This window comes from Ascaphus truei, chromosome 5, assembly GCF_040206685.1.
Source record: "Ascaphus truei isolate aAscTru1 chromosome 5, aAscTru1.hap1, whole genome shotgun sequence".
Classification (NCBI taxonomy): domain Eukaryota; kingdom Metazoa; phylum Chordata; class Amphibia; order Anura; family Ascaphidae; genus Ascaphus; species Ascaphus truei.
The window spans coordinates 264,419,515-264,437,105 of record NC_134487.1 but is presented as its reverse complement, the minus strand read 5'-3'; the positions used below and the strand labels follow the sequence as shown (position 1 = coordinate 264,437,105).

Below are 17,591 nucleotides of genomic sequence, written 5' to 3'. Positions count from 1 at the left end.
AATGCTCCTGGGAATGAATCAGCTGACTTTTGATGTCACTACAAGTGTAGCACAGTGTGACACTATCAGTCAATGTGCTCATCTGTACTATGCAGCAGGGCCTAGACAGTGTCCATGCCCCCTTGGTGCTAAGTACCCCAGAAGAATCCCTGGAATTCCTTACCACATCAGGGATATCCCAACTGGGTGAGATTCCTCCTCCACCATCAGAGGAGATGGCCTCGCCCTGTCTTCCTGTTAGGCAAACTGTGCGCCATGAAAGACCCTGTACCCATGGGCCAAGTGCAGGCAACAGCGCCTCACTCAAAAAGAGGTGTGGCACGTAACTATTTGTTAATATGTTTATTGTTTCTTTTTTATGTACTGTAGTTATGTGGTTAGAATTGTTGTTTGTTAATAATGTGTTATATAATATATAAATGTGTATGTATATATATATATATATATACATATATATATATATTCAAAAAATAAATAGATGATACCGTTCTGTGGCTAACGAAATGCTTTTATTTGTGCGAGCTTTCGAGATACACTGATCTCTTCTTCCGGCGATGTTACAATGAATGAAGCAAGGATTACTTAAAAACAGTGTCTCTTGGAATGTTATCTGTGCTTGTCCTTCCCCCGGTGTGGATGTGTTTCATGGCTAGAGGTGTCAAAGGGTAACTGAAAGCAAGTGAAGAAAGAGTGTGTATGTGTATCAGTGTGAATAAAAATGAATGGAGAGCCCACAGTATAAACAGTGCTCTACACAAGGTGTGTGTGGAGTGAGAGGGGATATAAATGGTGTGGGTGGGTGTGGAAATGTGAGAGTTTGTAGCACAACTAAAAGTGTGTGGATACTATGTGGTCCCTATTGGTGTATAGGGATGGAAAAATAAGGAGTATTAGTATGTGTGAGAGACAGCTGTGTGTGCGTACATATAGCACAGTATGTACAGACATGGCCTTTAGCGCTCATGGGAAGAGAGTTCGCTAGTGTCAGTAATGACTCATAAAATTTCGATCTCTGTTTAGGCCACTGCTAAGTGTCCCGAACAGTTGCATAAATTTGTATTCATGCAACCGTCTCTCTTTCGGTGTTTTAAGATTACCTTTGAGTATGGCAACCCTCAGATCGTTCATCTTATGGCCAGAGTCAGAGAAATGTTCGCCAACAGGACTGTCTCTTGTTCCGTGAGTGATGCTGTGGCGATGCAGGTTCATTCTTTTGTTTAGCCCCTGTCCTGTCTCACCTATGTAGTAGCAGCCCCCATGGCATTTCATGCACATGATGAGGTACACGACATTGCTGGAGGAACAGGTGAACCCTCCTCTGATTTTGTATTCCCGATTCTTGTGTGGTATTTGTATTGTGTCCGCTGTGTAGAGCATTGCGCAGGTTTTGCATCTTGGGTCCTGGCATGGTTTTGTCCCGCATTCAGTTGTACTGCTGAATACTTTACTCCTCACCATAATATTCTTGAGATTATGGGGTTGTCTGTATGATAATAAGGGTTCTTCAGGGAAGACCTGTTGCAGTCTTGTATCTTCCTGGAGGATGGGTTGTAGTTTCCTGGCGATCTTGCGTAGGGCTCCTAGGTGTGGGTTATATGTGACCACCTGTCGAAGTACCTCATCATGTGCATGAAATGCCCAGGGGGCTGCTACTACATAGGTGAGACAGGACAGGGGCTAAACAAAAGAATGAACCTGCATCGCCACAGCATCACACGTGGAACAAGAGACAGTCCTGTTGGCGAACATTTCTCTGACTCTGGCCATAAGATGAACGATCTGAGGGTTGCCATACTCAAAGGTAATCTTAAAACCCCGAAAGAGAGACGGTTGCATGAATACAAATTTATGCAACTGTTCGGGACACTTAGCAGTGGCCTAAACAGAGATCGAAATTTTATGAGTCATTACTGACACTAGCGAACTCTCTTCCCATGAGAGCTAAAGGCCATGTCTGTACATACTGTGCTATATGTACGCACACACAGCTGTCTCTCACACATACTAATACTCCTTATTTTTCCATCCCTATACACCAATAGGGACCACATAGTATCCACACACACTTTTAGTTGTGCTACAAACTCTCACATTTCCACACCCACCCACACCATTTATATCCCCTCTCACTCCACACACACCTTGTGTAGAGCACTGTTTATACTGTGGGCTCTCCATTCATTTTTATTCACACTGATACACATACACACTCTTTCTTCACTTGCTTTCAGTTACCCTTTGACACCTCTAGCCATGAAACACATCCACACCGGGGGCAGGACCAGCACAGATAACATTCCAAGAGACACTGTTTTTAAGTAATCCTTGCTTCATTCATTGTAACATCACCGGAAGAAGAGATCAGTGTATCTCGAAAGCTCGCACAAATAAAAGCATTTCGTTAGCCACAGAACGGTATCATCTATTTATTCTTTGATTATTGAAGCTCGGCTAACACGGTACTGATACCTCTACATATATATATATATATATATATATATATATATATATATATATATATATATATATATATATATATATATATATATATATATATATATATATATATGTTACACACAGTGCCTCAACTGTGTGTAATAAAATATTGTTTTTGCTACGTCTGTCGCCTTTAAATTCTTGTTCTCATGGTAGATACATTCACATACACCGATATATTTAATACATGCAATATGTAATATGTAGGCCACATAAACATATATTACATTCCCTTTAATCATTACAAATCAGGTTATAGTTAATCCCTTAAAAAAACACAATATCATATGCATCTGTTGCTTTGTTTGAGCTATTTATATATTCCACCATATATATGGTACTATAACACATGTAATGTAAGCGTTGGTGAGTAAGGGAAGCTTTAGGAAAGCGCTAAATATTGTAGCGTTAACAGTAACGGAGGTCTGGGGATTACTGTACTTAGGTAAAGTGCTCATTACCATATGATTTGCATAAGAATAAGCTTTATGTCAATTAAATGTATTGTTCCATTATTTGGAAGGAAAATAGCTGAATATTGTAGCGCTAAACACCTTCCAGAATATGTGTTACGGATATAAATACATTAAGATTTGATAACATTAAAGATGTCATGACCTTCTTAGGATCTACCATTAAGTGAGGAAAACCTTTGAAAGCGGAAAAATCATAAACCATCTTCACATGAAACATCCAAACACGTTTCATGACAAAAGTTTGCAACTCCTATGTGAATATTGTATTCAGTACAAAAGTCTGCAATATTATTTTGATGTAAAACTGTTTGTTTTACGCCAGCAGTCTGCATGTCCTTCATTTAGATATATAGAAGTAGCTTGTACATATATGTTTAAAATAAATACAATTATGAATATTAGTTCTCTAGTTCCATAGGGCATCTTTCAATTTTAACTTAATAAAAAAAAAAAATATATATATATATATATATATATATATATATATATATATATATATATATACACCATAAGTAGTTAAAATATATATATATACATATATATATACACCATACACCATAAGTAGTTTATTGTTATCTCACCTTTCCAGCAGAATCTGAATTCAAGCATCCTCTATTCCAGTTTTCGTCTTGCAGTGATGATTGGGGGTAGTTTGGAGTGAACAGTATTAAATCATTTTTGGGGGTAACTCCACTTAAGCATACCTTATACTGACGTTGTTGGGTGTAAGTCCAACTTCCTGCTATACTTGAACAAATATTATTTTGTCTTAGCTCATTTACTTCTTGAGTATACTTATGCCATTTTAACACAGTATATATGATAAGAGTAATAAGAAATATACTGGAAATTAAGAAAATTGACATAATCAAATAAATATTGGACTCAGAAATATCTTCATATTTTCTTCCATGGTTTTTTCTTTCTAATGGTAAATCTTGTACAGATTCCACCAATAAGATGGTAAGAGTGACCACAGCTGACATTTCTGGATCTCCGTGATCTTTCAACAAAATTGATATTCTGTGTTCGTCACCATCTGACTCTGTAAGTGAACGGGTGACAGTAATTTCCCCAGTTTGATGTCCAATAGCAAAGGGTGTGTTTCCTGCAAGGTCCTTGAACTTGTAGGAAATCCAAGCATTGTATCCCGAGTCTGCATCAATTGCTTTAATTTTGGTCACCAATTGACCTTCTATTGCTGATCTAGAAACCATCTCTGTTACTCTGGAAACACTACTAGAAAATGGAGCTAAAACCGTCGGGGCATTGTCATTAATATCCTGAATGAAAACGTTCAAAGTCAAATTGCTACTAAGGGGAGGCAATCCAGCGTCTGTAGCTTTTATGAGACACTGAAAATATGTAACCTGTTCATGGTCAAATGACAGCAAAGCAAACAATTTCCCATTTTCTGGGTTAATGGAGATGTAGGAAGAAATTGGAATCCCATCCAATGTGCTTTCAGTGAGTGAGTATGTGATGAAGGAATTCTGGTTTATATCTGAATCAGAGGCGGATACAGTGTAGACATGAGAACCTGGTGGGTTGTTTTCCTTGATAGAAATTATTTCAGAAGTTTGTAAGAAAGTGGGGGGATTGTCATTCACATCACTTATTTCTATTTGAATTGCTTTTGTAACTGAAAGAGCCGGTGAACCTTCATCTGTAGCTGTAATTTCGATGTCATATGCTGATTTTCGTTCACGATCTAATGGTCCATCCACTGTCAATGAATAATATTCCCTTAGTGTAGACTTTATCGTGAAGGGAATGTGTTTAGAAATGTGACAATTCACCTTGCCATTCAGTCCTGAATCTCTGTCATGTACACTTATGACTGCAACAACTGTTCCTGGTGACGAATCTTCAGACACAGGTACATTAAGTGACGTTACCGTCAATTCAGGGTGATTATCATTCATATCCAGAATGTTAACTAAAACCTTGCAGTGTCCAGCCATGGAATATTGACCCTTGTCAATGGCATCAACTTCAATTTCATACATATTAGTTTGTTCAAAATCCACTTCCCCTACAACTCTAATTATGCCTGTATGTTGCTCTATGCTAAAGATTGATGTCACTTCTTGTGAAACTACATTACTAAAACCATAAAATATATCACTGTTTTCTCCCTGGTCCAAATCTGTAGCATTCAACTTGATAACAAAAGTTCCTTTAACAGCATTTTCTAACAAGTTTGCTCTGTAAAATAATTGATCAAATGCAGGAGCATTATCATTGACATCTTGCACTGTAATGAGAAGTTGAGTTGTGCCACTTAATTTTGGTTTCCCTCCATCAAAAGCAATAAGAGTTAAATTGTGACAAGAAATCTGTTCTCTGTCTAGTGCTTTCTTTAACACAAGTTGAATAGATTTGCTCTTTTGTGAATATGTTTGAACATCTATTGCAAAAAAATCATTTGAGCTGAGCTCATAATTTGTGATAGAATTTGTGCCAACATCTGCATCCGATGCGCCCTCTAGTGGAAAACGGGACCCTGGAAGCCTTGATTCTGCTATAACCAGTTTGAATTCGTTTGAAGGGAAAACGGGATAATTATCATTTACATCTTCAATTTCCACATCTATGTGGTTTATCTGTACAGGTTTATCTACTATGACTTCTAATTGAACAATACAAATATTGATCTTTGGACACAGCTCTTCCCTATCTATCATGTTATTCACAAATAATATTCCATTTTGTAAATTTACCTGGAAATATTCTTTCCCGTCCTTAGAGACAATCCGTAACCTTCTGGAGTTAATGTCACTGATGTCTAGTCCGAGGTCCTGGGCGATTCTCCCAACAAAGGCGCCGTGTTTGGATTCCTCGGGAATCATGTAATGGAGTTGGCACAAAACCACATCCCAAGCCGTTTGTAATATGAAGAACATGATCAGTCTGCTTCTCACGGAACAATCATTACGTGGAAAAAGCATTTCTAAAGCTCGGTGATACAGTTGATCAACAATAATATTGAAAATGGATAAAACAGAAACACTCAGATCTCTAAATCCTATCAAAGACGGAGAGAAATCTAAGCTATATAAATAATAGAATGTCCGTCTCCTTCTCTTTGCAAATATTTAGGCAAGAGTGACACCCTGTGACCAACTGTGGAAGTGCAATACAGACCTACTGTCTGGGTGCAATACAGACCTACTGTCTGGGTTTCCTTAACATTGTCAAAAGTTGTTAGGTGCACACACCCCTTGCCTTACTATCTCCTGGGAAAACAAACAATTAGACAAAAACTTTCAGCATCAGAAACACTGGACCCATGACCCAGAAACAATATAAAGTAATATATATATACTCACACATAAATACATATACAGTGTATATATATATATATATATATATATATATATATATATATATATATATATATATATATATATATATATATATATATATATATATATATATATATATATATATATATATATATATATATATATATATATATATACATATATACATATATACATATATATATATATATATATATATATATATATATATATATATATAATTGTACTATAAGGTTATTGTATATTTTTGTGTACCTTGGATTCTATGTTTCTTTATCATTTTACACAGTGGAATTTGTTTCACTGCATGAACATAAGTCAACATTCCTAAGGAGATTGTTACAAATATTATTCAGATTTTAATGCAGTTGCTTGATCTGTTTTCACCCATATCGCTGGAATTCACCTTCACTTTTAATAGCATATCTATTGCATAAGTTATTCAGCTGTTCTCTTCATTTTTATATGATATGCAGTACATTCTCTAGCTATTTTTAGCACCAGATCCCCATTGTAGGATGTAGTATCTTTTTTTATAACAACATACAAATCACACATTTCTGTAATTTATAAAGCTGGTCGAGTGAAAGCGATGTCTTTTTACAGGACCATATTCCAAGTTGCTGTCACATTTACGACATTCCATTCATTACAATTGTTAATGGAACTCCATGGCATAATAATAATAATAATAATAATAATAATAATAATAATAATAAAGTTACAGTCTGCTACCCCACAAGTGTCCATTTCATCTAAATGATTTCTATTATAGAACATTCACAATGGTTCTTCTTGAAATTGAAGCAAAATAAATATTTAAATACACATGCTTTGTAATCATGAGACCTACTAATGATCTTGTTCTCGTTGAACATGAGCTAACAATGTAATACATGCAGCAAGACTCTTTGTGGACAGTCTCTTATGTTAGGGTGATCCACTCTCAGATTGATTAGGTTATACTAAGCAAGTTACTTTTGTTATAATTAGGAATAGGTTAATTGGTTTAGTACAGTATGTGTTCATCAGAGACATCTTTAAAACCTGGTCTTCTGAAGTACTGAGTACTGAGCTTGGACCACCCTCTCCTATTAAGGTCTACTACTCTTCACTTTTCTGAACTCAAAGCACAAGTTGTTGATGACCTCTGAAAAGTTGTCAAGTACCATATAATATAGAAACAGGTGAGATTTGGCATATGTATTTACACAATAATAGCAATATAGGTAAAAAGTCACAAGGTATTAGCAACTTACTTGTGCATACAGTAATAGTGAAGTAATACAGTGTGTGTATTATTGACCTATTGTATATCCTATGATTCTCATGTCCTAACAATGAGACTCAAAAGAGAACACAACTAAATGCCCAGGAAGTTTTGTTATATACAATTTTTAATACAATATGGATACTGTCTGGTGCTGATGTGTGTGTGACACTCTTATTATAGACTTTAAGACATACAAGTTAAGGGTCCCTGTAAATTAATATGGAGGGCCGTCTTTATGCTAATTTATCTGTGATAATAATCACTAGCTTGTTGCATTCCCACTCTCACATCTATTTCATTTGTTTAGACTTTATAATCATTTTTTTGGGTTGACCATTAATTCGATTTAATAAAGGCTAAGTTGTATTAATTTTTTTCCTTGTTATATCTCTGAGGGCACCAAAAGGGAACAACTTATAGGGGTTTATAACCTTATGCAGCCCTTCCATTTTTCTTGTATTCTGTGTATTCTATTTTTGGTTCTCAGGTTCCTTTCCACTTGCTTCTAGCAGTATGTGGTATATGGTATATAATTAGGTAACAATTCTGAGATTGACTTCCATTATTAAGGGTTTAGTAACTGAGCGATGTTTCTCTCTCTTTGGTTTAAAATCAAATTTACCAAATAAAATATTCAACTAATTCAGGTATACATTGTTTTATTCCTTTGCTGTACATGTAAGAAAATAGATCAAGTTTGGAACTAGATACTTTACAGATGTACAGGCCACAAGTATCTTTGGCTGTGTAACCTCTAAACATATGTTTCTCCCTTATTTAATATTCCATGCTGCTAAATTCAACTTTAAAACATTTTCCATATTTGATTCAAAATATGTTTTACATAATTAACATTATAATTTGATACAAAACTGGTACTTCCTGCATTTCTGACTCAGTATATTGGAAGTAATAGGTATATTAGTCATGTCTCACAGAGTAGGATAATGCTTTAGCTGACTAATCCCCAACAATATGATGCAAGCAACACTAAGAACATATGTATTCAAGTCTAATTTAAAGATTGCCAAATTGAAACATGTATTGATAAAACCAAACAAGGAAAATGTCAACATATAAGGGTCAATAACCTCTTTAGGACCCCCATGATACAACTCAATAAAACATAAACTACTAATGGGAAGAAATACGAAAAAGTCTAACCGAATATACATCAGAAAGCAATAACGTTTGTACCACACAATATATTTGATCAAATAAACCCATTTTCGATATCTCCTCAAACGGCCCAAAAAGAGAAGAACTTTCTACTTCAATCCAATAATACACTGAAAAATGAATCCTAACAGGCATATCTGTTTTTATGATTGAGAAATAAGGTGGTGGTTGTTTGTGACTTTTCTTTTTGTTCCTTGAATATGTTACAAATTCATTTTTGAGAGTTACGTTTAAATACTTTCTCACACACAAATATACACACAGAGAGATGCAATTATATAAATATTCAGGAGCTCAATGAAAAATAACTTTACTTCAAAAGATCTTAAAAATCAGAATGGGAGTAAGCACTTTAATATCAAAATATTAATTAGATTTTTTTGTCTCACCTTCCCCTGTGAGTCCGTGACGAATCCTGTCTGATTAGGGTTTTCTTCTTTATCTGTTGGCTGTGTGAATACTATTAAATCGTTTTTAGATGGTATTCCATTTAGGTATAATTTATACTGCCTTTGCAAGGAATAAGTCCAGCTTCCAGCTATACTTGAGTCAATATTACATTGTTTTAGCTCTTTTAACTCCAATGTATATTGATGCCACTTTACAACAGAATATACAATGAGTGTAACGAGAAACATACTTGAAATTAGGCAGATTGACATTATTAGATAAACATTCGCATTTGGAAAATCTTCATATTTCACTCCTTTGTGGTAGGGTTCCACTTTATTATCTTGGACAGTGTCCACTAATAAAATTGTGATCGTCACCATGACTGACATTGCTGGTTCTCCATGATCTTTTACTTGAATGAATAGTTTATATTCGTCACTATCTGACTCTGCAAAGGAGCGAGCGATAGTTATATCTCCAGTACTGTGTCCAATACCAAATGGCAATTTTTCTATAGGGTCTTTAAAATTGTAGGAAAGCCAGGCGTTGAATCCAGAATCAGCATCAATTGCTCTTACTTTGGTGATCAAGTATCCTGCTTTTGCTGATCTTGGGACCATCTCTGTTACAGTCGAATCAGTATTAGAAAAGAGTGGGGAAAGTGTGGGAGGGTTGTCATTAATATCTACTATGAACACATGTATTGTCAGATTGCTACCGAGTGGAGGTAATCCAGCATCCATTGCTTTTATTTGACACTGGAAAAAAGGAATCTGTTCACGATCAAATGACAGCAAAGCAAACGTTTTACCATTTTCTGGATTAATTGAAATGTATGAAGAAATGGGAATCCCATTAACTGCACCTTCAATAAGTGAGTATGTGATGAAGGAATTCTGTTTTATATCTGGATCAGCAGCTGATACAGTGTACACATGAGAACCTGGTGGGTTGTTTTCCATAATAAAAATAGTATCTGAAAACTGTAGAAAAGAGGGGGCATTGTCATTTACATCACTTATTGCTACATGAATGTTTTCTGTGACAGAAAGTGCTGGTGAGCCCTCATCTTTAGCTGTAATTTCAACTTTATACTCAGATATTTTTTCACGATCCAATGGTCCATGCACAGTCAATGAATAATATTCTCTAATTGTAGGCTTTAACTTAAAAGGAGCTTGTTCAGATATATAACAGCTCACTTTGGCGTTGACGCCTGAATCTTTATCTTGTATTCTAATGATTGCAACAGTGGTTCCTACTGACGAATCCTCAGGAACAGGTACAGAGATTGAAGTGACTGTCAACTCAGGCGGGTTATCATTCACATCCAGAATGTTAACTGACACTTTGCAATGCCCAGTCATTGGATAATGACCTCTGTCAATGGCATCAACACGAATTTCATAATGATTGGTCTTTTCAAAATCCACTTCCCCCTTCACTCTAATTTCACCTTTATCCTGATCTATGGCAAAAGTTGATCTGACTGGTGAGGGAACCAGATTACTAAATTCGTACATTACTTCTCCGTTTTCTCCCTGATCCAAATCGGTAGCATTTAGCTGGATCACTAAAGTCCCTTTCTGACTATTTTCCAACACACTGATTTCGTATACGGGCCGATCAAAAGTTGGGGCATTGTCATTAACATCTTGCACTGTGATAAGGAGTTGAGCAGTGCCACTTAGCCTTGGTTTGCCGCCATCAAAGGCAGTAAGGGTCAAATTGTAAAGAGGGATTTTCTCTCGGTCCAATGATTTCTTTAGTACAAGTTCAAGGGATTCACTTTGACGTTTATCAGTTTGAACATCTAATGCGAAATATCCGTTAGAGCTGAGCTCATAGGTCTTGATAGAATTTGTACCAACATCCGCATCAAATGCGCCCTCTAGTGGAAACATAGACCCAGACACCATTGATTCAGCTATGACCATGTTAAATTCATTTGCAGAGAACAGAGGATAATTATCATTTACATCTTCAATTTCTACATCAACGTGATATATTTGCACAGGCTTATCGACTATTATTTCAACGTGGATAACACAAACAGCGATCTTTGGACAAATCTCTTCTCTGTCTATGATGTTATTAACAAACAAAATTCCGTTTTGCAGATTTACCTGGAAATATTCCTTCTCATCTCTAGAGATAATCCGTAGCATTCTGGGGTTAATCTCACCAATCTCGAGTCCCAGGTCCTGAGCGATTCTTCCAACAAAGGTGCCGTGTTTGGATTCCTCAGGGATGATATAATGCAGCTGACATAATACCAGATCCCAAGCCATTTCCAGCAACAATAAACGCATTAGTCTGTTTAGTGAAATATAATTCCAATGTAGAGAAGTCATCTCTTTCATCTAGCAGATGATCAATGGCAGATGATCAGCAATATTTATATATGTTGTCTTAAATATGTAAAGGTCCATAGCAATGTCAGATGAGGTTTGACAGCCTATACCAAAAGAGCTGATTTTCCTCTTCTTGCTTCAAAAATGAGTGTAAAGCGACACTCAGAGATTCATTCTGTAACTGCAGCTTTACTGCATTTTTCGTGGTGTCGAAAGTAGTGTCTTTATACATTTTTTTTAATGCAATACAACAAGATAAACGAAGCAATTTAACTGGAAGTCCACATTAATGGCAATACACATGTTACATTCTAAACTTTCACTTCAATAGTTCTACTATTTGTCTAAAGTATGCTGTCTCTACAAGATCAACTTTACAATCGGATGTACTTGTAATGGTGCATACTTGCACAACACACACAGATCTACAACTATGGTTATAGTGATTTATTTCCATTCATACTCTCCGACTTAAAAATACATTGATTTTGTGGATTTATTTAATCGAATTCAGCTTTTCCCAGAATGTACATGTTGTTGCCTGAAAAATTATTGCAGTTTACATTTGAGAATTCCTGTTATAAACTTTGACCCATAGAGACCTTTGTACTATTAGTGGTAAATATCATAATGATAGGACGATTTTTAAATAAAGAAACAACTAACATCTGGTGTTCCTTTGAAGAAAAATAATAGTTTTTCTTAGTGAAATGTGTTTCTTTTGATTTGGTAAAATGGTAAAGCCTTAATCTTTCATTGTAAACTCATTGGAGTCATAAATTGCAAATGAAGCCAGATTCAAGAAGATAAACACACACACACACACACACACACACACACACACACACACACACACACACACACACACACACACACACACACACACACACACCTCACTTGGAGGGCTACTGGGCGTGGCTAAATGTATATAACAAAAAACAAAGACTTGTTTGATCATTTGTCATGGTCTAATAAATACCAGTGATACCCTCAAGGTGATTATGAAACATATTTTATGACACAATGTAGAGAATAATATGAATGACATATTGTAACCGTTGATGCAAAAAGAGTCACAGATTATTTGAATAGGAAGCAAATATGCTTCATGAATGAATACCTGCCAAAAAGTAGTGGCCAAATAGCATCATATTTTATTCGTCATAACATCCGGTCTTTTAATAAATGTTAAACACAAGCATGTTTTATACAGTCCTTCCAAATAACACATTCTAAAAAGTGTGTCAGTATAGTTGCTGCTGTATTTACTTACCATTGTTCATTACATTAAGCTGGTATACATCAACCACTAAAAATAAGTAATTGTTTCTGTCTTTGTCTAGGTTTTTTTAGACTTTGTTTTACATTAATGTCAATCTGCCGGTGTTTCCAGTTTTGCAGATGTGCAAACATTAACAAGACTAAAATTGTTGGAATTGCATAACTGCATTATTTCAGGTACCCACTACTTAGTGATGTTCAGCATTTCTGTATTTGAATAAATCATGTTTGTTTCTCTCTCTGAAACAAACAACCATATACAGTAGCTCCTTTTTATAATAGCACCCCTTTGTTGTTTCAGGAACAGTCCAATGTGCTAAAGATGTTAGCAAAAATAGCTGCTTTACAGGTGTCTTCTACTTCAGAAAAAAAGCCATTACCACGAATCATGGTTCTAGACATCAATTAAAGAACCGCAGTGAAACTTGAGTACTAGAAAACTTGAAACATATGAATCAAATAACCCAAATAGGATATCTTCCAGAAATACTGAAGATGCCAATACATTCTATTAATAAACAGAAGAAAACGTCAACAAAATTTTATGGAAATGGAAGATTGTGGGGACTTTTCCCACAAGTAAGTAAAGAGAACTTGACATCAATGTTTAAACGGTTCTCAACATTTGGATGTGACACCCCTTCTTGGGCTATTGAATTACTGTTGAGTTTGGTGGGTACTGGTAATTAAACTGTAAACAACTTTCCTAGAAGAATCTTCCAAAGGCAGACTTTAATATTATTGTTTTGAGTGTAACGCACACGTCCTGTAGCCTTAAATATGAAGCTTGCTGAATAGATCCACTTGGGTTGTTCCCCAGACTGTGAATTTTTTATTGCTACAAAGATTATCACCGTAATTAGAAAAATAAAGGAGATCAAAGAGACACAAATAACCAGATACACATTGACGTCAGGAGCATGATATTCTGCAGTAGGATATGTGTGAAATTCACGTTTCTCATTATCATCATCGTGAACAAATGTGATGCTGAAGGTGAGGGTTGCTGATAGAGATGGTTCACCATGGTCATTTACAGCTGTACCCAACGTTTGTAGAATTTCGTCATATTCCATGGTTGTCTTTATCCCCCCTGTGTGTAATCCAATAGTGAAGAGACATGTGTGTGATCAACTGATAAGATAACCCCGCCTTATGTCCACTGTCAGAACCCACTGCTCGTATTTATGATACAAGATAGCCCACTTTGGCTGATCTGGGAATATAGATAGTGCTAGAAACACTGTTCTTAGACCTTTCATACTGTGCATCCACATGGATGGTATTAAGTGATGGGACAGCTGCATCGTTTGCTAGGAGCTGAAACTGGAAATCTTCGTTTCTTCATAATCAAAGGCTTTTGTACAGTTGAGTTTCCATCTTCTTCCCCAATGAGGATGAAATTGTGACTGTCATTAATCAAGAAATATGTTATGTGTCCATTCTCATTTAAATCAGAATCAGTACCTGATATTGTGTACAATAGCGTTCCAGGAATGTTGTTCTCTATAAAATATATTACATGGTATGAATATAGGTTTATAGTCATTAACATCTGACACCTGCAAAATAACTGTTACTGAATTAGACAATGTAGGTGAACTATTGTCACTAGCAATCATTAACATTGTATACACCTCCACAGCTTCACGGACCAAGGTGGAGTTCAAAATCAAAGAGTAGTGATTATTAAATGTATTGTGTATTTCAAATGCAGCGTCGAGGCTACAAGTTGCTTTTCCATTGGCACCCGAATCTTTATCAAATACTATTAAAAGAGACTATAGTTCCACGTTTTGCATCTTCTTGGATAGGATTTATAGGTGACAATTATTTCAGGTGCATTGTCATTTACATCAATGATATCCACAATAATATTACAATAGCCAGGCACTGAAAGTAAGCCTCTGTCCATAGATTCTACAGGTATCTCAAACACTTGTGTACTTTCGAAATCTACTTGGCCTTTGACAGCTCTCTCCCCAGTAACTTGGTCTATAGTAAAAAATAAAAAAAAAATCTCTAACAACATTACTGTTACAAACATAAGTTAGTTACCCATTTGGACCTTCATCTAAATCAGTGGCATTGAGTGGAATCAAGCTGGTCCCCTTTACCATATTTCAAACAGCTTTACTCTGCAGAGCAGCTGGTCACATGTGGGAATGTTGTCGTTTGCATCAATTGCATTGGCAAATGTGTATAGTTCCTGATTTTTTGGGATCACCTCCATCATAAGCTGTCAAATCAGTTCATGAGTGTGATCTTCTCGATCTAGACCTGTTCTTAAAATCAGTTTTGCTGATTTGCTGCTGTCAGATATAGTGATCATATTCAACTCAAAATAAGAATTAGGATTGAAGGGAATTAGTACCTATACCTGGATCTTGTGCTTTCCGCTAAGGAAACCGTGTCCAAAGCAACGTTGATTATAATACATTTAATAACACATGCTTGTTTGGAAAATATTGAGCATTATCATTAGCATCTAATATTTCTATTTGAATCCGATGTATTTGCAAAGTATTTGAGACTACTAGTTCAATACTCAATGTACACTTAGAAGTATGCTCACATATTTATAATCAATCGAGGTTTTCTTTCATGTATAAAACACCATTGCTCATATTCACCTGAAAGTACTGCTTCTTAGCCTCTGTCACTATTTGTATCCAATTGGAGCTCAATAGGCAGAGATCAATCCCCAAGTCTTTAGCAATATTTCCAACAGTACCCCGGTCCATTTCCTCTAGGACAGAATAACGGATCTGGCCCAGAGCAACATCGAGTGAAATGAGAAACAGAAGGCACAGCGATTCTGATCCTTGTCAACGATTTATCTGAATCCTCCGATATTCTAAGTACAATGTTAACGGATCCTCACCTAATGCAAATAAATAGCTACATAAAATGATGGTACCGGTGATCACGGGGTTAAAATAAATAGATCAAAATAACCATTTTCTGGTTTTGATACTACAGCCTTTTCATCAGTGAAGAGAATAGACAAAGGACCTTGAGGTTGGGAGGAGCTTCACATTACAGACGACCCAGTTTGGTTTTTAATCATGCAGCGACACCTTGTGGTCTAAGAAGAAATTGCCTCTTAAATCAAGCACAATATATCAAGTGTATTTTAAATTGTTCATTGTACACCTCTCTGAAAAATTATTAAAGTACATCATACCAGAAATTATATGATTACAAATCATATTTTGTGTTGGCGTGCAATTCTAGATGTACAATATATGTATAATCAAACTTCTCAATATCACCCCTTATGTCTATGATGTGTCATTTGTTACTGGAAAATACATAGTTAAATACTTCAAAATCGTTAGGTGGTAATGTAAACCATGTTAAAACACATTATATTAATATACTAAATTAAATACAAATTTCTTAGACCCGTTACATTATCTGTGAATGGAACATTCGTATATTTTCAAGACTTTTATCAATACATGATGACCCTCTTTAATATGTTTGGTACTGTTATGAATTCAGGGGAGACTACAGGACTGTCAGTGTGTGATACTGTTAGGTAAATGCATTTTAATAAGAAAATCACGCTTATGAATTTTATTATTCCTATTTTACAAAGCAAAGTTTTAAAGGGCAGTAAAAAAAACTAAACATATGTAACAACCGGTATTGTTATATGAATCTTTATTTGTTTCCATTTCCTATTATTCATGATTATGTGTGGAGATTTCATTTTTAATTACACCAATATCAGTCAAGAATAAACCCTGTTCAACTCTATTCGCCACACTTAAAATAATAAGAAGTCTTCATAAAATAAACAGTCTTTATTATTTGCAATGATTACTTTTGAAAAACAGTACGTGATACAAGACAAAGTAAAAGAGACTGTGAACACCTTTGACTTCTGAGGCATCCTGTAACATCAGAGCAATGTCAGGCAAACTTTTCAGTAACGAATATGGCACCGTTGGAAAAGCCGACAGTTAAAGGGCCCTTAATAAAACAGACACACAGAAAATGTCTTAGTGTAATACGCTTTTAGTGCCGGCGACGAAGACGCGACGGCGACGGCAGCCTACGGTCACTGGAAAAAACAAATTGGGATGACTTCCAGCAATCGCGACCAAGCCGTCGCGCCATTGCATCGCGCTTACTATAAGTGCACGCGATGGCTGCAATGTATTTGTTTTTACGCGACGTCTATATAGACTTGACAGGGAACCACGAGAGATACAAAATAAATTGAATTGTGTTTCCTTCAGTTGAGTTTATTTCACTTGTGGTTGAAAACAAATGTGTGCTGTTAATCAAAGTTCCCCAGCTACCAAAATCCTTGAAAAACAATGTTGTCTGTTTCTTTTTTTTATAAATCTGGGGCTGTGTGTTTTTGACATTAAAACGTGTCTTACCTTATTATTAATGGAAATCAAAAGGTTGTCAGCATCTACCACCTCCTTCGTCGTCTGTAATACATGTGTCTATATACAAAGTCCATACCTTGTCGTCTTTTTCCAAACTAAATAAGTTAATTAAAATTTGAACACAAAGACATGGGCAAAAAAATGAACATAGAGGATAGGCAAGGAACTAGTGCCGGCGACGGCGATGCTGCCGTCATGCTACAGTGGAAATATCCAATTGAAGAGACTTCCAGCGATCGCGACCAATCCGTTGCTCCGTCCCATCGCTCCTATTATATGCGCACGTGACAGCTTAAATACATTTGTTTTGAAGCAACGTTGCGTCGCTGTCGCCTGCACTATAAGCACAGCCTCGCGCGTTTCAAAGAGTGACTATCCAGTGGACATTTACCTTGTTATATACA

At 35.9% G+C, this 17,591-nt stretch overlaps 1 protein-coding gene across 2 annotated transcripts in view; it reads right to left on the bottom strand.

The window, feature by feature from the left end:
* The window catches only part of LOC142495890 (protocadherin alpha-C2-like), a 215,841-nt gene extending 204,242 nt beyond the window's left edge, over window positions 1–11,599 (bottom strand). Inside the window, exon 1 of one of the 2 annotated variants that reach the window (XM_075601981.1) lies at window positions 9,140–11,599. In XM_075601981.1, coding sequence (XP_075458096.1) covers window positions 9,140–11,506 — 2,367 coding nt within the window. In that variant the 5' untranslated portion in view covers window positions 11,507–11,599. Of the gene's footprint in view, window positions 1–3,553; window positions 6,054–9,139 lie in introns of those variants that run through there. The other variant, XM_075601978.1, reaches the window with a different exon arrangement.
* Window positions 11,600–17,591: the final 5,992 nt, after the last annotated feature.